General features: G+C 45.4%; 1 protein-coding gene and 1 pseudogene across 6 annotated transcripts in view; both read left to right on the forward strand.

Moving 5' to 3' along the window:
- Nucleotides 1-27,973, forward strand: part of Arhgap44 (Rho GTPase activating protein 44) — a 152,082-nt gene that overhangs the window by 95,691 nt on the left and 28,418 nt on the right. For all 6 annotated transcript variants that reach the window (XM_060363502.1, XM_060363501.1, XM_060363499.1 and 3 more), the window contains exons 6-12: nt 1,237-1,313; nt 7,602-7,719; nt 19,373-19,441; nt 21,712-21,793; nt 22,156-22,283; nt 27,437-27,548; nt 27,836-27,917. In XM_060363502.1, the coding sequence (XP_060219485.1) occupies nt 1,237-1,313; nt 7,602-7,719; nt 19,373-19,441; nt 21,712-21,793; nt 22,156-22,283; nt 27,437-27,548; nt 27,836-27,917 (668 nt within the window). The remainder of the gene's footprint in view (nt 1-1,236; nt 1,314-7,601; nt 7,720-19,372; nt 19,442-21,711; nt 21,794-22,155; nt 22,284-27,436; nt 27,549-27,835; nt 27,918-27,973) is intronic.
- On the forward strand, nt 23,592-24,565 carry LOC110564565 (adenylate kinase isoenzyme 6-like; annotated as a pseudogene).

The raw sequence follows: 27,973 nt of genomic DNA on the forward strand, positions 1-27,973 counted from the left end.
CCTCATAAAAGGTGGCTGGAGCTCTGGCCAAAGCCTGAAACAGCCCCAGAAGTTAGGGGAATGCAGCAGCGTATCCCATGCTCCTTTCTGACTTGAGCAGTCCTGTGACTCCCCAGTGCAGCCCCAGGGTTGGCGGATGCTGACAGTGCAGCTTGCTGCTGGAGCCAGTGCACTCAGCACACCCCTCAGCCTGGCTTAGCTGAGTGGGTGGAAAGTGCCTCACGGAGCACTAGGTTTTTCTCACATTTTCCCCTTGTGTTTAAAAAAAAAAAAAAAAAAAAAAAAACCCAGCCCCAAGATGATTTTTAGTTCAATTCATAGCCAATTTTCCTTTTTAATTCTCACATCCTGCCCTACTTTTGCTGGGCCTGGAACCAAAATCCTGCACTGGAATCTTCAAGGAAGTCATTTTTAGAAAGAAAAATATAAAAAGAGCATCCACATACAACCAATATGGAAGAAGTCCTTGTGGAGAATTCCGTGGAGGCCGAGTTATTCAGTGCTGACTGTGGGAAATCTTGCTTTCTTTCTGTAAATATGCCAACACAACTCCTTTGTTTCCCTAAATATAAACTGTATATCCTAGTGGCAGCCCTTATCATCTCGGGCCTGCGAAGGCCATGGTGTCTCTGAGCTCAGCTGTTCACTGAGTTGGGTCTGCCAGCACCTAAATGGCTGTACTCCCTTCCTTTCTGCTTTTGGCCATTGTTGGAAGTAGACAGAGAAGCCACTGGGTCTGTGGTTGTTATTTTTTTTCTTGTTATTTGTTTGCTTCTGGTTTGACTAAGAGCAGGAGTGTGGCCATACCCAGGCCACACTGGTCAAGGGTACACAGTTGCATGTATGCAAGATGAGAAATGCAGTGGTCTAGAAATGCAGTGGGCAGCATGGGGTGGCTGCATTGCATCCTTGGAATTCGAGTGACAACGAATCTCAGGTGGATTTTCACACACACACACACACACACACACACACACACACACAGGGGCAGGAGAGGGAGGAAAGCAGTAGATGATAAACCCAGTAGCTTGACATCAAGCTTGATGTGAAGCATAATTCCTCTTTGTTGAGGATTAGACCCAGGATAGTGACAAAGGAGAAAGCAAGGACCGGGAGACCTGTAGCCACCTTCAGGTGACTTCCAGTCATTCTTCAAGCATTCTTTGAGAGCCTAGCTCTTCAAGTGTTAACCTTGGCCTTGGGTTTGACTGTGTCTCTCCTCTTCTGGAACCACAGGTGGAAATTCCAAATATCCAGAAGCAAAGGAAACACTTAGCAAAGCTGGTGCTCGACATGGATTCTTCACGGACCAGGTAGAGCTTCTTCGCTGCCTTCTTAGCTTCTCTGGCAGGACCTGACATTTGGGGGTGGGGCCAGGTTTGTGTGGGAATGGGAGAGGTTCTCATTCACCAAGTTTTTCTCAATAGCTTCTGTGCACCAAGCAAGGGAGGTAACAGCAATGACGAGAAACATGGGTCCCCTGCCCTTCTGGAGGCTGCAGTTGAGTTTGAAGGTAGATCCCGGGCAAGAGGACAATTTTAGGCAGCCATACGTTTAAAGGAAAAAAAAAAATTGCACTGGGTGCTTTTGGAAAGGAGGAAGAGCTATCAACATCAGATGGGGGAAACAAGAAGAGTGCTTTTAGAGTAGGTGTTCCTTGGTCTGAGTCTTGTACAGCCAGGAAGAAGTAGTGATGCAGAGATGGGAGGCAAACTGTCCGGGCAGAGGGAGACAGTGCACAGGCCCCGGGGTGCTGTATTTGGGGTTCAGGAAGAAGGTTCCTGACTTGGGGGAGAGTGGACATGAGAACCAAGAGATGGGACAGAGATATGTTCAGTTTACAGCAAGGAGAACATTTCTAACTCTGGACGTGTGTCAGCTTCCTGAAGTGGCTGATGTAGACTGAGGGTCCCTGCGGGAGTCCTTCAGGGAATTTCCTCCAAGGCTGTTCTGTACTCAGAGACTACAAACTTTGTGTAGTTGCAGCAGCCCTTGCCAAAGGCCCTGATATTGACTGCGGCCATCACATGTGGACACGCCACATGTTTGCCTTCTATCTTTACAGTGCTTTGTGTGTGTGTGTGTGTGTGTGTGTGTGCATGTATGTGTGTGTGTGTGTTGAAAGTTCACACACACTAATGGAAAGAACTGTTTGTTTCTACTCTAAGTCTTTTGTCCTTTGTAATTTAGTCTTAATCAGCTCATCTTATTTTACTTTCATGAAATAAGCAGACCAGAGAGCTCTTGGGCAGAGAGATTTAGGATTAAGAGCCCACAGTAGGATACAGAAGTCAGGAAACAAGATCCAGGGATGCTCCTTTGCAGACCTGAGGTCTTGGCAAAGTCTCCCCCCACTCGCCCCCCCCCCCCCGTGTACAGCGGGTAGCAGTCATTGACATCGCAGAGGTATTGTGAACATAAAGTAAGGTAATGTGTGCTCCTGTACTTCCCAAGTGCTTTTCAACACAAAGCCCACGCTACAGCATATATGGGGGGAGGGGTCTACAGCTGATGCACGTGGTCACCCTGACCAGAAACAGCACAGGTTAAATCAGCAGAGAACTTTCTTTAGTTGACACATACCAAGCCTCAGTCCCCCTTAGCCCCCGAATGACTTTTTCAGAATATGTTTTAGAAAGAAATTTCACAGCACGAGTGTAAGTTGGAAGCTAATGCCTTTTGCTGCAAATAATCAGGTGAGCTTAGAAGCAAATGGCTGGAAATGAATTCAGTGTCATTGGCATCTGTCTGCTGTTGGCTGTGGAAGACTATGAAAGACACCTCCCTTCCTGGGAGACTGTGGTGGGTGGAGTCTCCCATGCAGTCGGGGGTTGGCGTACTTGGTCTTCACTCGGTTTCTCTGCTTAGGGAGGTAATGGAGCCTCTGGGCGATGGAGCCTGGCTCCAGGCAGCACATCGCGGAGGGTGGTGGACTTGGACTTTACAGCCTCTCCCCGCTCCTGATGTGCTTTCTACATGTAGTTGGAGATGTGGCTTCTTGGTTTCCTGCTCAGTCAGTGCCATGCCTCCCTGCCATTATGGACTGTCCCTTGGAAACTGTAAGCCAAAACAGACATTTACCTATATAAGTCACTTTTGATGATATTTTATCAAGCAACTGAAAGCAATCAATACAAAAGGTCAGTGGCATAATGCAGATATGACTCTGAGGCTGTCTCCATGCTGTACACTCAGCAACAGAGAGCAGGGTGCATGAGGAGTTAGTTTGGGTTTGCTGTTACCCATGACGGCCCTATACTGCATAAAATGGCATCTGTTGTATGAAACGATTAATATTTACTATTGGTTTATCTTTTATTAACGCTTTTATAAACAGCTATATAACCAAATCACCACACAGAGACTGGATTTATTTAGTTAACCAGAACAATATGCTGGGCAAGTTACTCCATCGTAAACCTCCAAGCCCTCATAGTTTCCTAACATTGAGATTTTACCCATTATACTTGCTTTTTGTGAAATCTCAGGTCTGGTTCATTCCCCATGTTGTTCCAAGACCTCTCCTCCAGCCTCGCTCTCCCAACTCTCTCCTGTCCTTCTTTCCTCCTCTGCCTCCCACACCTTCCTGAACTCTGGCACCTCCTTCTCTTCCTGCTTCCTTTCCATTGCTCAACATTGTGGCTGGTTGCTTTATTTTGGCATGTTTACACAAAGTTGAGACAGGTGATGCTTAGAATAAGTATCACAATGCAATGTCAGGATTGAAACCAGAGAGTAGGGGAGAGAAATCAGCATTTGAATGAACAGGTGTAAAGTGTATATGTTCCAAAAGAACATTATACCAACAGGCATCCCATGGCACAAGTGTTCAGGTGTCAGGTCAGAGCCGCATGGATGGAGTGAGGTAGTGTTGACTTCTCTCTGCTGTGATGAGGTGGACACCATGTCCCTGGGTTTTGGGGTGTCATATCTTTCTTTAAAACCCTGCGTATTCACCCCGGGGTCTTCTTTGCTTCTACAAGCAAAGTGCAGATGTTCTGCATGGCGTCGAATGTCACCGTGGAACCAGGTCATTGACATCTCACACGTTGTTGTTTGGTCTTTTTATGAGAAAGGGAGCAGCCACTGAGGCATGGCCGAGGCGGTCTTTGTTCCGGGTTAAGCCATGTGTACTTTCTGAAAGCCCCAGGAAGTGTCAGTAGGGCCTCTCATCCCTGATTGGCACAGTTTCACACCTCAGCTCACCCCGTTGCTGATTTGAATGTGCAAGGAAATCTGTAACTCTGCATTTCCGATTTCTGTGCTTACAGATTTAAGCTTGGACCCTATATTAGTCATTTTCTCATCCGCTGTCAGCGACACCTGGTAGAAGGACCGTAAGGGGTGGGGGTACTTTGGCTCACAGTTCAGGGAACACAGTCTGCCATGGTGGGAAGGTGTGGTGGCCAGACCAGGTGGCAGCTGAGCGGGTAGGGGTTTGAGGCAGCTGGGCACATCACAGAGTATCAGGAAGCAGACTTGGCTAGAGGGGAGGTCCAATCCATTTCTATCCCTGCCTTCACAGTCTGCCAGCTTGGCCCCACGTCCATAGGATTCCACAGCCTCCCAAAACAGCGCCACCAGCTGGGGACCAACTGTACAAACACAGGAGCCTGCAGAGGACATCCTGCCTTCCAACCACAGCAAACGAACCTGCTGCCACCTTTGTATTTTAGATAAAAACAAAGTAAGACAGAACAAAAACAAAAACGGACCTTTTAGACCATCCTCTTATAAGTACAATTTATCTCCTTTATCTCATTGGTGGCTTTCTGTCGCCTACTTTGTGTTGTGAGTGAGGGGATAGAAGGTCGCTTGGTCGGTATGTAGGTGGCTCAGGCCCCTCTCTATCTCGGCTGGCTTTTCTTCATGACTCTGCTTTAGTCACTAATGAGATGGCTGCCCCAAACCCTCAGGTCACCCACTCTCCAGTCAATTCAGGTGATGGTCTTCAGGGCGGAAGTGACACCCCCAGCAAAGGTTTTTGCTGCTTGATTCTGAGTGGCTGTGTGTAGCCTGGGCTTATCTGCCCTGTAGGACGTTGCTGAAAGCCACAACAAGCAGCCAGCCAACTTCTGCTTCGTGCCATTTCCCTTCAAGCTACACTCTTAATCAGCGAGGAGCAGCTGTCAGGACAGAGCCATGAAATTCACACTGAATTCCAGGGTGATATTGAATAGCAGGAATCACAAGTTACTCCCCTGAGGCAGCTGGTTCTCAGTATTCCCACCCCACCCCTCCTCCCCCACCCCCCCACCAACTACATTCTTCCATTCAGCTGCATTTGTTAGGTCCTAATTGTGATGACCCATGTCTGGCTGTCAAGACTCTCTTCAGTCCTGTCTGCCTCCCGTGCCCTATAAGATCCCTCAGTGTGTCCATGTGGAGCCCCCTCCAAAGTCATTTTCACCTCTCTTCACGCAGCACATCCTGATCAATACTTCTATGGCGAGGTCTTTGAATTTTAGCACAACTCTGGTGAATCTGTCAGACCCATCCTATTTATTCAGTGTTTAATGAGGGTTGAATCGAGCACATGCATTTGTCACTGGTTAAGTAATCCCATCCCGTCAGCTTCAAGTCAATGAAATGGATATAAATTCACTGAGAGGAAACTGCTGTGAGCATTGAGATATGACCTCTGATAGAGGAGTCCACCCTCTCAACCCCTCAGCCATCTCTCTACCCCACCCACTTTTCAAAGCTTCTATTAGTTGGTTCTTCTTAGGTAGCCTGATGAGACTGTGGCTATATCTTGACCCTGTAATTAACATGGAGGTGTATTTGCTGTCTCATATAAATTACAGCTGTGAGGTTCCATACTTTGTGTGTCCCAAATCCCTCAGTACTTTAATGTTTTTATTTAAATAGTTGCCTGTGGATGGTTCCAGCCAGCCCACATATGGATGCTTTGGATAGAGCACATCTCTACAGGAAGAGTCATTCAGGGTTTCCTGCTGAGCTCCTCTTACTGTTTCAGCTTAAAGAAATTGCTTAAAATACTGGTTTTCAAATTTCTCTAAATTCGTATCTCTGAACCAGCATGGTTCCCAGGACTTGTGTCTTCCCTGTAGTCTGTAACCAGCACAAGGTCTGAGAGCCTTTGTACAATGGTTTCCCACATTGCGTTCTGAAAGCCTGAGAACCCTTCCTTCATGACTTTCTGCTATTAAATGCCCCTCTTGAATCCGACAGCCCCACATTGTTATGTTGTTATTGTTATTTTTTTTTCCTGCAGATAACAAGAGAAAGAGAACTCCAGCAGAACTATCAATTAGCTAGCTGCTGATTTTTGAATCATAACTAGGAAGGGGAGGATGTTGTCCTGGTATTTGTACCTCTCAATTGCCAGGCTGCCAACATGATCTGGGGGTTGGGGGGAAGTCTTCATTTGGTCTGTACTTATATTAAAAAGAAACTGTTTCATCTTGCCACAGTTCTTCACAGAGACGTCCCAGGAGGTTTTCTCAGTTCTCTTTTCAGCTGAAACACCTGGCAACCATGGCCACCCATTCCTACCAGAGCTCCATCAGGCCATCTTGGGCAGGCAACTCCCCACCCATTTCTCCCAGCACTCATCCTCCTGACTTCCCAGACTGCCATTTGTCATCCTGACTGCCCTGCCGTGCTTCTCACAGGCTAGAAATAGCTCTGACTCTCCTGGCGAAGATAAAAGAGCCAGTGGGCGAGTTAAGATAATGGACTGTTCCTGTCCTTCCTCCCACCTGCTGGCCCCTGTGAGCCGGTGAGGTCTCAGGCTCAGCAGAAGAGGAGCCCTGCTGAGCCCTTTCTTCTTGTGGGCCCATTCTGTTCCTTCCCTTCTCCCCTGATGGGGACTCCAGCAACCAGACACAAGTGTTGCCATTTCTCCGTCTGTGCTTCCTAAGTGTTTTCCTCAAGAGGCCAGGATTCTCCCTGCGAAGATGAGTCTTTATGTCACTGTGATGCTGTTCCGGGCTTACCAGCTCAGACTTTCACCTTCGGATTGGCCTTTAATTCCATTAGTGTTTCCTTTAATCCTGCCCGTGCTTCCCTTTTACCTTGCTTCGATTATTGGCTTCAGCCACACAGGTGCATTTCCAAACTAAGGAGGTGATGAGGAACTTAAGTGAATGACAGCAGCCACACTGAAAGCCAGTGCTGGTAACTTTGAAATAGGGAATGCAACGCTATTAAGTATGGGGAGCCTGATTGCGTGTCAAATATCTCCTAGCAAAAAACTGAGTGAGGTGGTCGGTATGTTAATTGGTTTGATTTCATCGCACTGCAGAGGTCATACTGCTCCACAAATGTCAACAGTTGTGATTTGTCAGTGAAAAGAGGACAGCAGTGGTGACTGTCGTTTGGCTTTAGTGTGTAGAAGGTCATAGAGGACACAGTGGGGAACTGTAGGGTGCTGGTCCTGTGGGTAGGGTGGCCTGATCCTCAGCTTCACCCAGTTCCCTGGGGAAAGGTGAGCTTCTCTCCTGATATGGCACTGGTATCTCCTGGTCATTCCTTCTGGCTGACAACTGGAGGCCAGGGATTTCCTCAGCACTCTGCCATGCCCACAGGGCTCCACCTGACTCCTGCTCATCTCTTTCTCTCTTGTTTCCCATCAGGTGGCAGCAGACTTCCAAGTCTTCAGGGCTTTCCAGCAGCCTTCAGCCTGCGGGTGCCAAAGCCGATGCCCTCAGGGAGGAGATGGAGGAGGCTGCCAACAGAGTGGAGATTTGCCGGGTACTTGTTCTCCTTGCTCTTCTCTCCTGGGACAGGCTGAGGAGTCCTTAGGGATTGTCTGTGCTGTTCAGTGGAGTTTTCTTAACACTGGGCTGGAGATGCTTCAGTTAATCAAAATGTCCCCATCACCTATTCTTATCTTCAAAGAGTCTGAGATGAGCTCAGGACTCAGGGCTGTGAGGACGACTAGAACATGGAAGCAGACTGTCTGTAGGGAAACCTCATGCCGTAAGCAAAGAGCACAGGGCATTCATTTTTGTGGAGAGCTTTAGGACAACTGAGTTCCAAGGAATACATTGTAGGCCCCAGGGTCAGGGAAGAGTTTGGACTAAACCTCAAGTCCTGTGATGATTATAATGTTTACCTATTGGGAGGCACTTCAAGTGTTAGCTGTGGAGATCACCAAAGAAAACATTTCCCTTTTTGAGAGAGAGACAGCAGCTAATTCTGAGATCAGGGATCTGGCACTTGTGGGGTGATGTCCTTCACTGCACACATGACTGCTCCCATCTACTATGCCCCCCCACACTGTGTAAGACATAACTGCACATTCATAGTGCTGTTGTGTATGCTTACATCTCTTTACATGCCTTTGTGTCACTTTGGGTCCCCAAGAAAGCTTAACCTGTGTAAACTATATTTAGACCCAAATATTAGAAAACTCGCTCCTACAAACACATTGTGTTCCTATTGTGTATAAGCTGTGTGTGTGTGTGTGTGTGTGTGTGTGTGTGTGTGTGTACATGTGGTCATGTGCACACTGGGTATCAAATGCCCAGATTGGTCATGCCAGGCAAGCAGCCTGCCACTGAGCCGTGTCCTCAGCCTCCCCATGCAGCTTTAGAGAAAGCGCTGCTTGCTTGCACATATCTGTTCTTTGTGGCTTTCTTGCCTCATCCATGACTTTTACAGCCACACTGTGCAGGTGGTGGTGACCTTGCTTTCACACGAAATTCAGAATTTCTCTTTGGGAATAGACAAGTTGAAGGGTTTTGTTTTGGTTTGGTTTGGTTTTTTTAAGAATCCTCTGTCTCCCAGGCTGCCATCCTGTGAAAACCAAGCAGAGAAATACAAATGCTTCAGATCCCAGATTCATTGGCTCAGGCCAACTGGCCATTTATGCCTCTAGGTCAATGGCAAATGCTAAGCTAGTGTGCCATTTCTGAAGTGTAATTCTCTCTCCTGCTGATCTGGACATGATCTGTACCTTATCTATTATATATCCACTCATCTAGCTCAACATCTTTTTTTTTTTTTTTTGAGGGTGGGTTGGGGGTGGGGGATTATAACAGTCTTTATTTACGACTTTTACCAAATGCTCTAAGGATAGGTTAAAATAATTAGAAAAATCCGTCCCGCAAGTCAAGGTCATACACACAATTGAGTTTAATGTATATTGATTATGTGTATGAGCATACAGTGTCTGACATGCACACATGTGGAGGGGGGTCAGATTCCCAGATAGGATGAAAAAGATGCAAGGTGAGATGGGAAAAATTGAAGAAGCAACTCCAGCATGGAACTGTTCTTAGTCAAAAGCAGAGTCTACCTTGCAGGAGACTTAGTCGGTGATACAAAGAAATTACCGGAGGATTTCTTACAGAATGTTAGGGAAAGACACAGACAGGAACGGGTCTGGAGAAATTATGATACGTGTTGAAGATGGACAGTGGAAAGCCATATGTAAAGACATTTGCTCAACCATGTTCATAGCAGCTTTATTAGTAATAGGCAAACTCTGGAAATAACCCAGATGTTCCTCAACTGAGGAATGGATACAGAAATTGTGGTACATTTACACAATGAAATACAAGTCAGCAATTAAAAACAAGGAAATCATGAAATTTGTAGGCAAATGGATAGAACTAGAAAAGATCATCCTGAGTAAGCTATCCTAGTAGCAGAAAGACACACATGGTATGTACTCACTAATAAGTGGATATTAGACATAATATAGGATAATCATACTAAAATCTGTACACCTAAAGAAGCTAAGCAAGAAGGAGGACCCTGGGTGAAATGCTCAATCTTCATTCAGAAAGGCAAATGGAACAGATATTGGAAGAAGGTGAAAATAAGGAACAAGACAGGAGCCTACCACAGAGGGCCGCTGAAAGACTTTACCCAGCAGGGTATCAAAGCAGATGCTGAGATTCATAGTAAAACTTTGGGCAAAGTATGGGGAATCTTATGAAAGAAGGGGGAGATAGAAAGAACTGGAATAGTCTGGAGTTCCAAGGAGAACAACAGAACCAAAAAAATCTGAGACTGATACTCCAACCAAGGTCCATTCATGGACATCACCTGGACCCCCTGCACAGAGGTAGCCCGTAGCAGCTCAGTCTCCAAATGGGCTCCCTAATAAGGGGAACAGGGGCTGTCTCTGACATGAACTCAGTTGCTGGCTCTTTGATCACCTCCCCCTGAGGGAGGAGCAGTTTTACCAGGCCACAGAGGAAGACTATGAAAGACAGTCCTGATGAGACCTCTATCAGATGGAAGGGGAGGAGGACATCCACTATCAGTGGACTGGGGAAGGGGCAGGGAGGAGATGAGAGAGAAAGGGTGGGATTGGGAGGGGACAAGGGATGGGGCTTCAGCTGGGATACAAAGTGTATAAATGTAATTCATGAAAAATTATATTAAAAAAAGGGGGAGATTCTGAAAAACAAGTCAGGGATGCTTAGAGAGATAACATTGGCCCATGTCAAACAGCTCTTTCTCAAATCTTTTGAAAAGTAAAATGTTTGCCTGTTTTAAACCTTTAAAATAAGTTTTAAAGTAGTAAACACTTTAATTCTGTTCTGAGAGGACCTTCAAAGCCACAGAAGATGGAGCAGAGTATAACGACAGTCCCCGAGCCCGTTTATAACCATCCCCACCGTCGGCAGGCTGCAGCACAGCAGCGGGGTCTGCTCACTCCACATGCACCACTTAACACCGGGGCTCTCTGCTGGGTCATGCTTGGAGTGTGGACAAACATGCAACGTGTGTCGGATAGTACAGCAGTTTGGGGGATTACCCCGAATCCTGGCAGCTACTCACCTTCTTGCTCCCTCTGTCATTTTACTGGTTTCAGCTGCTATCATGGAGCAGGTAGCCATCTTTTCTGTGGCACTTTTAGGTGGTGTTAAGGTTTTCTTCAAGCTGTCTTGTGGCTTAAGAGCTTGGTATCTAAAAATGCAGAGAGAGTGCCTTTCCTTGATGTGGCACAGGTCATCTGTCCATTCATCTCCCAAGAAGCATCTTAGTTGCTGCAGTTAGGAACGCAGGTGCTTTGTGTTTGTATGTGGACGTGTTTTCATTTTATTCTGGCATGTTGCATTTCCAACAGCAGCAAGGAGCATTCCTGTCACTCCTCACCTGTTGCTCGTCGTCCAATGTCAATATGTGGGGTTTTTGGCCCTTATATCCTTTTTTCTAATTTAAAATTCCTTAGTTGCAATGATGTTAGAACCTTACCACCTGTGTTCATTTTTTTATTTTTTGAGAAAGAGCCTGTTCAGATCTTTTGCCCATTTTAAATTCTTTTTTTAGGTTTATTTTATTTCTTATTTATACATTGTTCTGCCCATGTGTGCCTACATGCCAGAAGTAGGCACCAGATCTCACTATAGATGGTTGTGAGCCACCATGTGGTTGCTGGGAATTGAACTCAGGGCTTTTGGAAGAACAGCCAGTGCTCTTAACCTCTGAGCCATCTCTCCAGTCCCCATTTTAAAGTCTTAATTAAAAATAACTATGTAAGACTCTTAATTTAAAAGGAAAATCTGGTTTTTAAGTAATTTTTATAATTAGTGATAATTTCTCCTACATGCATACAAATAGTTATAAAGTTATCCTTGTTTTTATAATGATAAATGGGAAACATTAGACTCCTGTGATTGAACACGGACCCTTATGTTGCTGTTTTGTTGAAGTGGTGTGGGTAAAATAACTTGGGGAATATAACTGTGAGAGCCAAAGAAAACATGTGTTTTCATAGAACTGGTATTTCCCCATCTGTCTTCAGTTGACATTAATCAAAACATACTGTTGCCTGTTTAGTTTTTAGAAGGCAAAGATAGGATTGTGCATACTCAGCACTCACTTCACTTACAATAAAGAAGGAAGACTGTCTTCTGTGGAGGCCAGATTGTGGTGGGACGATCAGAGCTTTGGAGAACATCCTTGGGCTTTGGGAGATGTGTTCTGAGCTCAGAGAGCAGGATGCTTATAGTAAACACCCTGTCTCCTGCAGAGACATACAGTTGTATCCATGCCCTCTGTTTCCACTTGTGCCAGTGTCTGGTCCATTGGTTCACTGCCTGACAAATTGGAATCTGACGTGCCTCAGTAGGAAGTCCTTCGTAGTCATCGTCTTCCCAACTGCTACTTCACAGAATGGGTGTGAGGCCTGCAAGCAGCATTGAACAGGCATGAAAGGCCCAAGTGTTTGATTGGGTTATTATTTAGAAATGTGCCTGATATCAGTTTCTCATTTAATTCCACTGTGGTCTGAAGGAAGACATTGTAAGGCTTTTATTCTTTTCCATTTGCTGAGTATGTTTGATGGCCCAGAATGTGATCCCTCTTGGTCTAGACTGCATGTGAGTTTGTGAATGGTAGGAGTTGCTGGAGTTGAGGGTGTGGGCCAGTTGGGCCACTGGTGACGCTGCTGAGCTCACCTATGTCTGTGCTGACTTCCGGCCTGCTGTTCCAGTTTCTACTGTGGAGGTGTTTGGAGTTCTGTAAGTTATTAATGAATGTATTTTGATGTTCTGTACACACACTGAAGATTACCATGTCTGCCAGAGTATTAAGTCCTCTCTAATGGAGTTCTGACTACCCCTCCCATTCCAGTAATTTTCTTTATTCCAAAGTGTGCTTTATCTGAAATGACAATGAAGCAGTCCTCACCTTTTGATTAGTCTTGGCACAGTGTATCTTTTTACATCCTTTTCTTCTCTTGGGGAGAATAGTGAGATAAGATCTTATCTTGTATTCATAGTAGCTTCAGCATCTTCATCCCCTTCCTCAACCTCCAGAGTGCCCAGATTGTAAACACGTGCCCCCAGGTGTGGCTCTTCCTTTTATGTGTAATCTATTTGTGCATTTTTTTCCTTTAAAGGAGGTTTCTTCCGTGTTTGAGACCCAATAGGCTCAGTGGTTAGGACTATTTATTGCTCTTGCAAATGACACAGATTTAGTTTCTAGCAACTCACTGGCAGCTCACAACTATCTATAACTCCAGGTGCAGGGAATTAAAGAGGCTTTTCATGGCCCTCATATAGTTGGTTGGGCTTTGTTTACAACACTTTTCTGCAGTCTCTGTCTTTCCGGCGGTGGACTTAGAGCATTGCTGTCTAGAGCGATTATTGATAGCGCGGGTTTATATCTACCCGTATTTTTTGTTTCTATATGTTGCCATTGCTCCTATATGTCTCTTCTATAATTCTTTCGTTTGTAAGTTTGAGTATTTTAGTATTTTATCTGATTTCAAATCACCCCTTAAAATAGCAACACTCTTCCATTTTGCTTCCATTTCAGTGGCTTCTCTAGAACTTAGAATTTACAGCTAATTCAAGTCCATTATCAAATAACATCGTACTCTCTCATAAGTAGAAAAGTACCTTCTTATTAATGTGCATTATTTCTTTATTGTCTTTAAGTGCTTGTGTGCATGCACACCGTGGCACGCAAGTGGAGGTCAGAGGACAAATCTAGAGACTAGTTTCTCTCCTTCTATCATGTGGGCTCCAGGGAGGGAACTCGGGGTTCATGTGTGCTCTCTCTGTATCCAAAGTGCCCTCTGTAACAAAGTACTCTCGATTGTGAATACACTGTTGTTAATGTTAGTTTTTGTGGACTGTCACCCCTGAGACCACTTACTAAAATGAAATTGTTAGGTTATTTTCACTATCAGTTAATCTTTTTGCTGTGACAAATCGCAGGACAGGAGCAGCTTAGGAAAAGAAGAATTTATCTTAGCTAATATTTGGAGGACACAGTGGTTCATGGTAGGTAAGGCATGGTGGCGGGGGATAAGGTGATTGGTCACATTGCAGTTAGGAAACAGATGACGTTCACTTGGATTTCTTGCCCCTCCCCCACACACACCCTGCTTTATTCACTCAAGAGCGCTGGCCCATGGGACGGTGTCAACACCACATTCAGGATACATTTCCTTCCTCAGATAAACCTCTCTAGAAATGTCCTTATAGATGCGGCCGGAGGTGCTTCTCCTAGGCATCCTACGTCACACGAGGCTGACATTCTACGTCACACGAGACTGACATCCTCAGTCACATGAAGGCACATCTTCATTCAGTCATTTGCTCTACTGTGCTCTTTCTTTCTGGGGCTCTGAGCATCTGGCCTATGTCACGTTCTTTCTCTGCGCAATCATCTCTAACATTTATTTCTTCCATGGTGTGTCTAGGGCAGCACAACTCTTGAATCTTTCTTTGTCTGGCCATAGCTTCATTCCTCCTTTACTTTTAAAAGATAATTTTCCAGCGTATGGGATTCTAAGTTGTAATTTTAATGTTTTTCTCTTAATATTTTAAATATTCCATGCTTACATACTAGCTTGCATGTATTCCGAGTTAAACTTACTTGTTTATCCCCTGTGTCACTTTTCCCCAAGATTTTGTCTTTTTGTTTGAACTGCTGAAATTTAAATGTTGTATTGTGCATTTATGTGCAATTTTTATGTTCATTTAATTCAGCATGGTGTTCTTTCCTGGATCTATGGATTTTTGATAATTTGGGGAAATTCTCAGTAATTGTTTTTTAAATCATATTTTTATACTGTTCTTTCATTTTCTCTTAGTGTTTTTTGAGTATTCTGCATAAAACAACATTGGACTCTTTTTAATATTGGATTTTTTTACAGGTTGTGAAACACTTCTCTACGTAGAAGTCTAAGATTAAAGAACCTGAAGGGAATATCAGTTCTTAAACTTATTCTTTGACAATTTTATCCATGTTTGTAATGCATTTTACCCTCTAATTAACTTTTCTTACTGAACCCCAAAAGGAAAATTTTTAAACAATCCATGTATTTATTTTTGGTTTGTGTAGGGTACACTCGTGTGTGCACACATGCATGTGTGCCGTGTATGTGGCTGTGTGTGCATGTATGTGGGGGCCAGAGGATGAAAGCAGGCATCTTGGTCATTCTCGACCTTATATATTGAGGCAACGCCCATCACTTGAGCCCAGAGCTCACAAGTTCATCTTGTCTAGCTGGCAAGGCTGCTCCAGGAATCCCTTGTCTCTCCCGCTTCCTGCACACCACACAGGGAGGACAGGCAGGCCCCAGGCCACCTGGCATTTGCATGAGCGTGAACAAACTGAACTCATGCTTTTGAGGCAAGCTCTCTTCTGTCATTCTTGACAAGGTCTGTCTTCAAAGGAATTATTTTGCCAAAGTTTAACACACACACACACACACACACACTGGACTAATCAGCCTTAGAAAAAGGAAAGTAGTTCACAGCATCCTCCAAGTCTAGCCATCATGCCTAAGAGGCAAAAAAAAAAAAAAAAACAAAACGGAAAATTCCCAGTAAAGCTCCAAGCTTAAAGTTATACAGTCAAAAACATATAAATTAAAAAGTCAACCCAGCATTTGTCATAGGACTGCAGACCATTCCTTTTCACTGTACACATTGAAGAACTGACAGTGGGCAATAAATGGAATTGACAGACACAATAAATCCAGAGGAAGTTAGTCTCTATAAAAATAAACTGAAAACATATTATTTGACTTTCTCTCATATATTTGATGGTGATTGAAGAAAATGATCAGGGTAAACAAACATTTATGAATTTTTCCTTGTAGGAACTGATCTTTCTGGTCGGTGTTTGGCAGTACAGTTCAGTTCTGATGTCCAGAATCATAAATCAGCTGCCCGCTTTGCCATAGAGCAGGGTCTGGAACAATGTGAACGGGAACTTATTACATACTATACTAGTGAGGAAATAGAAACAAACTGCCCAGCAGCAGAATCACCTTTCCATACGTCAGCGGCCTACACAGCAGTCTGGGCCTGTTTTTGTTGTTGTTTGTTTGCTTTTTAGTTAACCAAGCACCTGCATGAAATGGTGTGAGTGGATAGAACAGATTCAAGGCAAACAGATTTTCGTGCTCATGGAGGTAATCCCCACCTGTCAGAATCTGGTTATTTCTTTTGTGCTCTTCTGTGCTAGAAAACTAGAAAACAACATTACACTGCATTGTTCATATTTTACTACTTTTTTTTTAATCACTGTGTCTGAGTGACTGGCAGAAGCAACGAGAGGAAGAAAAGTTTTATTTTGTCTCACAGTTTAAGGGACACAGTTTGTTACTACAGGGAATGCATTGTGTCAGCTGCTTCCATGGCCATGGGGATATGGCTGGGACTTCTCCCCCTCACACACACACATCTTGACAGAACATACTGGAAGGCCATAAAGCTCAAGTCTTGCCTCTTGGTAACCCTCTTGGCCCCATGCCCTAAAGGTTCTGTACAATCTCCCAAAACAGTGCCTTTAGGCGGGGATCACACATTGAAACACGAGTCATTGAGGGCATTTCATATTCAAAACAGAACATTCACCCCTGGCCCCCTGGGCTCATGCTCATCTCATAATGAAAAACACATTCAGTCCAACTTCAAAAGCTCTCATTGACTTAGAGCTCCAACACCCCTCAAAAGCACAGTCTCCTGAGATTCAGGGTAGCTGCTTAAGTATGAACACCTAAAAATCAAAGGACAAGTTTGCAGTGGCACAGATCAGACATTCCCATTGCAAAAGGGAGGGATGAGGGCAGAACAGCAGATCTAACCAAACCAGGACAAAACCCAGCAGGTGTGATGCCATAGTCTCTGCCGTCATGTCTGGCACCAGGGACTTATGGTGGCATTGTCTGAGCTCCACCAGCTTATATAGCTTCACGCCTCCTGCTCTGTTCCCTGCGGCACATGTGACTCCTGTCTTTGGACAACTGAATTCAGTGTCTGTAGCAAACATCCCACAGTTCTGGCATCTTTGATATCCTGGAGTCTGTAGGGAAACTGAGAGTTCATCATCACAGCGTCATCATGCACAGCCCCTTCTGGAGTTCTAAGACAGGAATCTGACCACATGAGCTCTGTGCCTTTCTGCACACACTCACGGTGGTGTCCTGCGGGCACACAAAGCCACCTCCACATGGGTGACACAGCGTTCGGCAGCCAGCTCAGTGCAGGAAGCTGGGTGCCTTGGCAGGCCCCTTCTAGCACTGAAAGCCTAGACCATTCTTGAAGAGTCACTGGTGTTGAGAAATACCGTAGAAGCTAGGGTATGATGGCAGCAGAGAGAGAATGCAGCAGGAGTGGACGGAGTCAAACTGGGAGAAGCAAAGGCAGCTTCACACAGTGCTCTTCCTTGGACTTTTTTTTTATCTGGGCCATGCCCTCATTGGCAGGCACGTCTTTGAGGGCGTCTTCCTCAGTCACTCTCTCACTAGTCTGTCCTTCATGTAAACACCCCTCACAGATACACAGGTGGCATTCAGTACTCTTAGGCATCACTGATAATAGTCAAGTTGACAACCAACACCAATAGCTACATTGATAGGTGAGGATAGGCTTTTTTTTTTCCTCTTTATAGATGGTTTGTGTAAGTACAAAGTTGGTTTACAGTTTTTGCCTTTATTATTTACAGTTGGCATATTCAGAAACTGTGCTGTTAAATTTGATTGCACAGATATCTAACTGTACATGTTAAAAAAAATCCTTTCATCTTCTTGGGAGAACATCCTGTTTTTTGTGACTGGTTGACCAAGGAGCTGAGACATTGAATGTGCAGGTGTATGAGACGTAGCAATCTGTCCTTCAGGCTTCTTCCTCTCCTCTGTCAACCAGGTCGTGGATTGCTTCCCTCTGGCCTTTGTGAAAGCTGTCTCACACTTGTGGTAGATGTCTCCTGCCCCCAGCTGCTTTAGGGAAGGCGTTTGTGGTGGGCTCCAGATGAGGCCTCCTCTTAAACATTTGGCAGTAGGCAGCCTGGAAGGGGGATGCCCTGGGGAAAGGGCTGAAGAGGTCTTGAGCCTGTTTTATTCTTTGTCAAATTTGCTTGCTCTGAGACTTCATGTTGCTGATTGTTCATTCAGCAAATAACAGTCAAGCCTTCACCAAGCTGAGCATTTTGAGATAATCATCAACAGATAGGAAAGGTCCTTGGACTCTGTAACACACTGACCCCAAAGGACAAACTTGGCTATTCTCTAAGGGATTGGGACTGTAGCTCCGAGATGAACTGTTTCTCTACCACGTATAAGACCCTGAGTTCAATCCTCAGCATCTCCAAAAAAGCAAGTAAATAAAGCTATGGCTTGATTTATATCCACTTGCCCTAATGCAGGTGATAGAAGATTTGAGGGCAGTTTTCCAGGGGGTGAGGAACTGACCTAAAAGAATTGGTTGAGAATTTTTTTGAGGCATTAAGCTTCACACTTAGGCATTTCTGAATGAAAGTTCACTTATTTCTCCCTTTCTTCCTTCAATTGCTTATGAACCAAGCCCAGGCTGGTCTACTCCACTTAAACCTAGGTGAGAGGTCCTAGTGAGGTCCCCAAAAGTCAGGTTTCCCCCTCTATCTACGTGACTTGGTTCTATTGCCTTATGCACAAGAACTCTGTAAGGATCCTGGAAAAGGCTCCCCCTGCCTCCCCTCCCCATGTTCTCAAGGAGAGCCAGCTCAGTGAGACGCTGGAGAGGCCAAGGGCACTGCCCACTGCTTAAGGTCTCACAAGGCCAGCTTGTTCTGAAGCAGGGGACTACCTGCTTCTGTTTGCCCAGAATCTGTGATGGCTTTGTGTGCTACCTCTCTGCCTGTTTCACTCCAATGTCCAGGCTCTTCTCAGTGAGTGCGTCTTCTAGAGGTTATGGCCTCTGGATGCCACGTGGTTTCCACACACAAGGACAGAGGAATGACATCCTCAAGAGGCTATCAGCACCAGTGTAGGCTGCTCAGAGAACACTTACTGTGCATACTGTGGCTATCCCTCTGGAACTGAGAATGGGTTTCAGTTCTTCTCATAATAATTCAGTTCCCATTCTCCTCATAATAAAATGTTCCAGATTCGAGGGCAATTGCCATCCAAGTCCTAATATCGAAGAACTTTTAACTCTATTAAATGTGTGTACAAGAATGGAGGAGGTCGGAATTTTAAATTGGCAATCCTTTCCACTGTGCACCCTGTGTATCCGGGATTTCTGCAAGTCGCTGTTTGTCTGTGGCTTTCCCACGTGCTCATGGTCATCCAGTCAGTGTGAGGTGAAGGTGAGCAGGAAGGTGAGCTACGGTGTGAGCTTGGAGTTGCCGCAGGTGGCAGGGCTGGCTGCAGAGATGCCTAGAGCGCATTTGCATTTCGCCACACCAGCCTGGATTTACTAACTGTTAAGTTCAGCTCTGGGTGAAGGTCTAGCATGGTAGACTGTCATAGCCACTCGTTTCTAGAACCACGGCTGGGACAGCCGGAAGCCCTCACGGGAGAGTATGTGATATGTCACACACTATTGAAAATCAGGTGCAGCAGAGTTCAAGCCCATTCCTCCCATGCTGCCCGGCACAGGGGTTAGCCACCCTCCCCCAGTGTTTTTTTTCTAACCTTACTCATATCTTTTACCTTGCACAGGACCAGCTCTCCGCCGACATGTACAGTTTTGTGGCCAAAGAAATTGACTATGCAAACTACTTTCAGACGGTAAGGGTCCACCAAGGCAAGACTGCAGAAAGTCTGTGAGTGTCATCGTGTGGGCATCGAGGGAAGGTGGGCGTAAAAACTAGAGCCTCCTGATTGCATGAAAGCGTCGCTGTGGGAGTGGGGGAATGAGTGGCTGGTTCAGTCTCTAGGTGAACTCTGCCGTCCTTGTGTGGATTTGTTCCAAAACCGTAAAACAGAACCTCATTCCCGAGGATTCCCATAGCAGGGATTCTCAACCAAGAGTGATGTTTTCTCCTTCCCAGAGGACTTTGGATGTCTGCAGATGCCCCTGGTTGTGCCAGCTCAGGAAGGCTGTGGCACTGTGACAATGGTAGAGACAAAGGAGAATGATGTTACAGGCAGATGTTACAGGCCCAACCCAGAAAGTCGGGAGGACCCATGCTGAGAAGCCTAGATTTGTGACAGCAAAGGATTTGAGAAGATTAGGAAAATATTCAACTCCCCACAAAGGCATATTGTTTCCAGTGAAGATTTTTTTTTTTTTTTTTTTTTTTGGCCAAGTTCAAAGCAAGAAGATAAGCAATGATTGTTTTGGCCTGGTGATTGATTGCCTCTTAGAGTCCAGAGAAAGGATCTGAGTCACCTGCACTTCAGTCATACATCCCCGATAATTTGGACCCTGACTCCCTGCCAGAGTGAATATAAGGCTAAATAAATAACAGGAAAGCATTGACAGAAATCATACGGCATGGGAAACAGTTGAGTGGGCCTATTCCAAACATTGAAAATAAAGTTAAAACCCACCAGCTTTCATTTCATGACCAAAGAAATGATGGGATAGGAAAAGTGAGCCAGAGAGAGTAGCGGGTGGGCAGACAGACCTGAGAAGTGTAAAGTGCCCCGAGGTGCACACTATGGGCTGCGGTGCTTCCCTGGCATTAGGAAGAGTGCAGACTTTTGCAGTTCCCTCTCTCTCTCTCTCTCTCTCTCTCTCTCTCTCTCTCTCTCTCTTTCTCTCTCTCACACACGCACACCTACTTGCCTACAAAAGAGCTGGTAAGTATCACTTTCAGTGTGGAACACCTGCTTCAAAGTAGTTGTGTTGATTGATTTTCTGTTGCTGCTGTCAAATACCATGCCCCAGAGCAGCTCTAGGAAGGAAGGTTTTATTTGGGACTTATGGTACCAGATGTGTATACAGGCTCATCATGGAAGGAAAGCATGGCAGCAGCCACCCATGGAGATCAAGAAGCAAACTGAGAACTCACATCCTCAAACACAGGCAGGAAGCAGAGACAGCCAACTGGAAGCAGGCAAGGCTTCTTCCTCCCCGGGCCTGTCCCTAGTGACATAGTTCCTCCAGCAAGCCACCACCCGAACCCCAGTCCCAAACAGCACCACGTGGGGACCAAGTGCTCAAATGACAGAGTGCATGGGTGTCATTTCTCATTCAGGCCACTGCACTAGTATATTTTCAAAGGCATTCCACTGGCTCGACTTTGAAAGTCTAGAGTCACTGAAGCCAATGAATCACTGGCGCCCAGGCTTTGTCAGGCTGCTTCCCTGGCTTTCACGTGCTGTTTTCTCAGCCCTCAGGTCCCTTTTGTTCCATACTAATGCTGTCATTGTTTTTGCTCCATGCCAGACTTTTATTTACTTTTGGGGAGATAGACAGCAAGGAAATACGTGAAGTCACTCTTGCTCATGAGTTTTCCTTGGCCCTAAGCAGCATCGCAGTTGTTTCTTTAAAAGATAGGATGGCGAGCAGAACACCTTGAAGGAGTTTGTTCCCAGCACCACGTGACTTTAGTCAAAGCCATTATGCTTTCCAGTCTATCTGAAGGAGTAGAACCACTTTCTGTGTGACCGGTTACATGTTCAACTGATTCACAGAAATCAGTGTGCACTTGGGCCACCCTACTGTGTGTATATCTTACAGGCAGATGGTCCTCCACATGTGTTTTCTGCTTACATTCATGAATTACTGCACCTTTCTTTGCTACCTTTAGCTCTGAGGATGGGGGAACCAGGTGAGGTTAGGTGATCCAAAGCAAGTTCTTTAAGCCAGGCTCCAGCTTAGGCAGATTCCTCTATACCTTCCCGATTTCCACTATTCCTCTATGCCTGCCACATTTCCACCTAGAGTAATCCCTTTTTTCATCATGGCTGAAGCACATTGTCACTGGAGGAGGGTGAGGGCAATCCTGCCTTCTTCCTCCATGAGCGAGTGCCTTCGTGAAGAATGGACAGCAGTGTAGAAGCCTGCTTCCCTTTAGCAAAAGGCAATGTTTGTTCTTGTGTTTTCTCAGCTAATAGAAGTGCAAGCTGAGTACCACAGGAAGTCGCTGACACTGCTGCAGGCTGTGTTGCCCCAAATCAAAGCACAGCAGGGTAAGTGCAAGCCCCCCTCAGAGCTGGGAGAGGACAGCTCCCCACCTGCGCTCTGCTGGAAATGCTAGTGTTTAGAAGAGCTGGTAGACCTCCCTGAGCTGGTTGTTTGTCAGTGACCCACAGCTGGGCTCAAAGGGGCTGAGTTAGGTATGTGCAGCGTGGTGGTCACATTAACCCCGGTGGGGCCAGGTTCAGTTCTCTCCATGCCTTTCCGTTTTCCACTAAGCCACAGAATAGTCATCCATCTGCACCCTCTGTTTCTTTGGTACTTTGTGCAGAATCTGGACAAGGGGAGAAAGAGTCTGGCATGAGTGGCCTTGGGGAGCTACTAACTAACCCCTTTCTTGCTCACCCCTCCCCAGAGGCCTGGGTGGAGAAACCTTCCTTTGGGAAGCCCCTGGAGGAGCACCTCATGATCAGTGGCCGAGAGATCGCCTTCCCTATAGAGGCATGTGTAACGATGCTCCTGGAGTGTGGAATGCAGGAAGAGGTATGTAGAAGGAATATCTTGTGTCTGTATGGAAGCATTATCTGACAATAAACAAAACAAAACAAAACAAAAAAACCCCTATGGCCTATAGCCATAGGTGCGGGAGATTCAGCTAGCCTTTTGCTGAGAAAGATGGATGCCTGGTGCCTAAGCACAGGTAACCAGCCACAGAGCAGAATGTAAATTAGTATAATGGGTTATTTTAAGTTATGAACTAGTTAGAAAAGAGCCTAGCTATATGGCGTAGGTATTTGTATAATATTTAGTTAGCCTCGTGAGTCGTTATTCTGGGAGCTTGGGGTAGGGAGGAGAAGCCACTTATGGCAGGGATGGGCACAAAGCATCCATGCCCATTCCCTGAGCTGGTCTGTTCTTTTAAGAGGTGGGGTCTGTAAGAGTTTCTTACCTGTAGCATCCCCACCCTGGGTCCCTAAATTAAGGTATGTGGTGATACAGGCAATATTGTCTCTTCTGCAGGTACTAACAGGCACTGCATTCTCTTGAGTGCTTTCACTTTCACAGAGAAAACAGAAGACTATGGGAGGTTGGCTGTTGCCTACAAGGGCTGTGTGACCAAATTCTAGACATTGCTTCTTCATATTTAATGTGATTTGGTGATTTGAGCAATCTGCTGCTGCTTTTACCAGTATTAATCTTACTTTCTCCTTCTCTTTATCCTCCTTCTTTTCCCCTTTTTTCTTTTCACTCTTTTCTTCTCCTCCCCCTTCTTCCTCCTCTTCCTTCTAATATCTTCTTCCTCTGCTTTTTTTTTCTTCTCTCCTCTCCTTCATTTTCCTCTCCCTTTTTCTGCTCTGTTTGCTTCCTGTAGGTTCTCCTCCTCTTCCTCCCCCTCCTCATTTGGCTTAGTAAGTTTCTGATTTTGTGAGTAGAGCTCTTACCCATTTGCATCTCTTCCTTTTTTGTACAGATCTTCTTTGTCACAATCAGGTGTGACTGATGGTGACATTAGAGTGTTCTTTTAGGAGCCTTCTGTAAGGAAGGACTATTGTTTGTCTTGCCTAGTCAGTCATTTGTTTGGTTTCATCTGCAGGCTATTTTAACATCTTTACTCCGTCTTCCTGTAGCCTGACCAGCCAGTCTGTATTCTTGTAGGGCATGCTATGGGCTTGGTATTTGTTACTAAACAAAATGTAAACTTAGATTGAGGAAGTTATAAATTTATTGGAAGAGATGAGTCATTTGATGCTGAGCAAAATGTAAACATGGGATGAGGGGTTATAAACTGACTGGAAGAGATGAGCCTAGCTTCTCTTCAATAAGCATGATTAGTCCAAAACAGGCTGTTTTCTCTAAGTGAGTGCCGAGGCCAGGTAGGACAAACTGAAGGGTTGAGGAAGAGAGCAAAAGTAGTATTATGCGCATCTACATTGGCTATTCTTTGTGTGCCAGGCCTATTCTGCATAGTAGATATTTAAAAATAAAATGTAAGTGGCACATGAGGTGAGGAGCTGGCTGCTTGTGAAGGAGGACCATGAAACTTCTGAACATCAGGATCACCAGAATACCAAGGTGGAAAACCATACTAGGCAAAGAGCTTGCATCAAGATCAGGACTGAAATACAAAAATATGGGTGATATAGCTCAAGAGGGGCAGTTTTCTATATGATGGCTATGATGAATACAGTTGTCTCATTTTAGACCACGATAGAATTGTTGATGAGTTAGAGAATCAGATGAGAAAAGGTAGTATTATTGTCAATTACCATGGTTGTGATTTCCTTCCTGGACACTGGCTTCATAAGGTGTTTGTGTTGAGAACAGGCAATGGTATATTGTACAAACACTTGAAACAAGGGGTTATAATGGGAAGAAACTACAAGACAGTCTTCAGTGTGAGATTTTTCAGGTTCTTTATGAAGAAGCCATCTTACAAAGAAGAGATTTTGTACCAACTATGTAGTAAAGATCTGGAGAGCTAGAGGATAGTATCAATCCAGTCACAAAATGGATTGGGCAATGGATCAAAGATCACAACTCTCAGCTTATAGACTGGCCAACCAGGCATGGTGGTGTATACCTTTAATTCCAGATCTCAGGAGGCTGAGGATGGTGCACCTAGTGAGTTCTAGGCCAGCTAGGGCTGCGTAGTGAGACCCTGTCTCAAAGAAAAAGATAAGTACATGGCCACAGCACAGGCACTTTGTTGGTATCATTCAGTCTAATTAATAGAAATTGCTCAGGGGTAAATAGGTGAAACGTGGTTGCAGCTCTTGCTGCTGCCTGGATTTCTTAGGTTAAACAATCTTGCACATGACCATAAAAATAAGGATTGAGACTGAACACTATCATCAAATTCAATTGGTAAATAGTAAATATGATTAGTGGATGCATGTATTTTAAGTTTTAGCACTAAAATGTGATAAAGAAATGGTTGCGTGTACACTCATGTAATTAGTTCTGGGGCAGGAGGGTACAAGATAGAATTTCTGGGGTTTACTGCACTCCTCCCTAGCCACAGGCCTGTGAGTTCCAGGGTTAGGGAGAGACCCCTTTTCAAGACACTAAGGCTGAGCGCAAAGGGGAAAATACCCAGTGTCTTCCTCTGGTGTCCCTATGTTCACACATGCCCACATTTGCATACATTACCCATTCACACCGAAAAAGGCGGGGAATAAATTGGGAGTTTTGTTTTGTTTATCTTTATGTGGCTAAAACTTTGTTACAATTTCACAGTTATTATCAGTGAAAAATGTAAGAAGGGTCTGGTCTCCTAGGTTTCCAAGGAAGTCTCATGGTAAAGGCTAACAGTTATCTTGTCTATCTAACTATCTATCTGTCTGTCTGTCTGTCTATCTATCTCTACCCCTTCCTTCCTTATTTCCTTTCTTTTTTTTTCCTTCTTCTTACTCTTCACTTTATTTTTTAAAGGCAGAATCTTACTTTATAGGCCAAGCTGTTATAGTGCTTGCTATGCAGCCTTGTTTTTTCCTTTTAATTATAGAAAAACTTACACAAAGATAAAATAAGTCTTGGCCCTAGCCTCCTTGGTTCATCTCCACCTCTGCTGCCCCTAATCCTTGCCTTAGCTATTTAGAAACAAATTGTATCTGCTATAGTCTCATTATATGTTGTAAGCCACAACACTATTTTAGCATTGTCAGATACCTAGTTAGCATCAGTTGATGAACTGGCCTCTAATGTTCCCTGTCTTGTCCCTGCCTCTCTGGTCTCTGCCCTTCCTGGGACATTCTACCTCTAGCTAGATCCACCTCCCCACCTTTTACCTTTTTTCTCCACTTTGCATCACCTCCTTTCTTTTACTGACAAATATGGAAGATTTTTATCAGCCCGGAAAAGAATACCTCCTTGCAGCCGACAGCAGCCTCCCATTCCTTTCCTAGTGCATAGGTTTTGTTTTCTTACTAAGCACAATTCCAAAAACCACTGTCAACGTTCACTGCCTGCCACACTACTCCCTCCCTCCTCTCCTTATGATATTACTTCGGTCCCTGTCTTCGTTCCTCTTCTCTTGCTGTGACAAAACACCATGACCAAGGCCCTTCATAAAAGAAGACTTTATTATAGGGCTTAGGGTTTCAGAGAGTTAGAGTCCGTGATGGTGGAGCAAAGGCATGGCGGCAGGAACAGCTGAGCTCACGTCATGGCCCTTAAGCAGGAGGCAGAGAGTGCTAACTGGGAGTGGCATGAAGTTACGAAACCTCAAAGCCACCACTCCCCACCCCGTGACACATTTCCTCCAACAAGGTCAGCTTTCTAATCCTTCCCAAACAGTTCTGCTAGCTGGGAACTAAGTATTCAAACATGAGCTTCTGGAGGCCATTCTCATTCAAACTGCCAGTCCCCACCTTGGAGCTCACTGACCTTCCAGGCCAAGTCTGGAGTCCATCGTGGTGGAGAGTCAGAGCGCAAAGAGGCAGGCATTGTGACAGGGGCGGGAAGCTGAGGCTTACATCCTTAACAGCAAACTTAGAGAGCAAACTCTAAGTGTCATGAAGCTTCAGAGCCTGCCTCCAGTGATGTCATTCCCCAGCAAAGCTGCACCTCCTACCCACTCCAAACAGTGCTATCAACTGGGGATCAAGAGTCAAATGCTTAAGCGTATGGGGACATCTATCATCCAAATCACCACATCTTCCACTGAGAAGGGACTTGGCCATCCCAGCAGCTCAAAAACTCTGTTGTAGACTGGGAATGTTTTCTTCAGAAGGAACTTGGAACTCTCAATTGCCGTGAAACCAAAGAGGAGTGAAAGTCAACTTGCCAGCTTGTTTTTCAGTCTGTGGGGCATCTAAAGTGGATTTCAGAAAGCCAGAGGGCTCTACCCTTCACTCCCCTGGGGCTTGGCCTTCCTTCCCATCTCTGACTTGTATTCATCTTCTCTTCAAAACACCCCTGTCCACCTTGGTTTTACTGTATAATCTGAGGCTGCTCACTTGGGCCTATGTGTTAGTAATACCAAAGTGATGTTTAGAATGGAGCCTGGAGCTCTGCAGGCCACCAGCATAGCTGCTTCTTCTCAGAACGCAGATGCTAGTTGGTTCATTCAGTGCCTCCCAGTGTATGTGCAACCACACACATGCTTGTGCATATGGACTAGTGGTTCCCAACCATCACAGCCCCTTTGGGGGGGGGTCGAACAACCCTTTCACAGGGATCGCCTAAGACCGCTGGGAAACATGGGTTTACATTATTATTCAACAGCATCAAAATTAGAGTTACGAAGTAGCAACTGAAATAATTATATGGTTGTGGGGAAGGGGTCACCACAACATGAGGAACTGAGTGAAAGGGAAGGTTAAGAGCCACTGCCATAGACATTTGTTTTTCGAAGTTATTGGACCTTCATATCTGAAAGCTCACAGGAAGATTCTTCAAGATTTATTTTAAGTATTAAAGAACCAGGCACCTGAGAATCCAAGGTTCAGATCCCCAATACTTACGAAGTCAGTTCAGGGAGCCACTGGCAGTGACACTGAGAACAGCATGGTGGACTACTGAGTCTGGAGGAGATGCCCAGAAAGAAGGCAGCTGTGACATCAGAACCTGGCAGCAGTCAGAATGCTGGGGGAGGGCGGCGTAGAGGGAAGAGCAGGTAGGCTTTCCATCGCTCCGGTTTAGTCTTGTTCCTTTGAGCTGCTGGCCATCCTCTAACCCCTCCGTCCTGTTGGTAGGGCCTCTTCCGGGTAGCCCCCTCAGCCTCCAAGCTGAAGAAGCTGAAAGCTGCTCTGGACTGCTGCGTGGTGGATGTGCAGGAGTACTCGGCAGACCCCCATGCCATTGCAGGTGGGCATCCTTCAGGGCTGAGCCGGACCTCCCGGGGAAGGGACAGCAGGAGCAGCATTTGGCTCTGTGCCAAATATAGTGCCTCAGATGCCTGCCTGGGACCCTCTTTCAGGACTGAGTGTTCTAATCATTGAAGAAAGACTACCTTAGTTATAGAGCTAGCTGAAGGTGAGATAATACTCAACTAATTGTTTACATGGGAAACCACTGATCTTGTCCAAGTGGAGTAACGCAGGCTGCTGCAGTCTGTCCTGCTGTGTTGTAACAGCTACTGTGTTTATGCCCAGGGGCTTTGAAGTCTTATCTCCGAGAGTTGCCAGAGCCTCTTATGACCTTTGAACTCTATGATGAGTGGATCCAGGCTTCAAAGTGAGTACATTGTGTTGAATTGTGCTGTGGGTTGGGATTATAGAGACCATACTCAT

The sequence above is a fragment of the Meriones unguiculatus genome, chromosome 11, assembly GCF_030254825.1.
Source record: "Meriones unguiculatus strain TT.TT164.6M chromosome 11, Bangor_MerUng_6.1, whole genome shotgun sequence".
Taxonomy (NCBI): Eukaryota; Metazoa; Chordata; class Mammalia; order Rodentia; family Muridae; genus Meriones; species Meriones unguiculatus.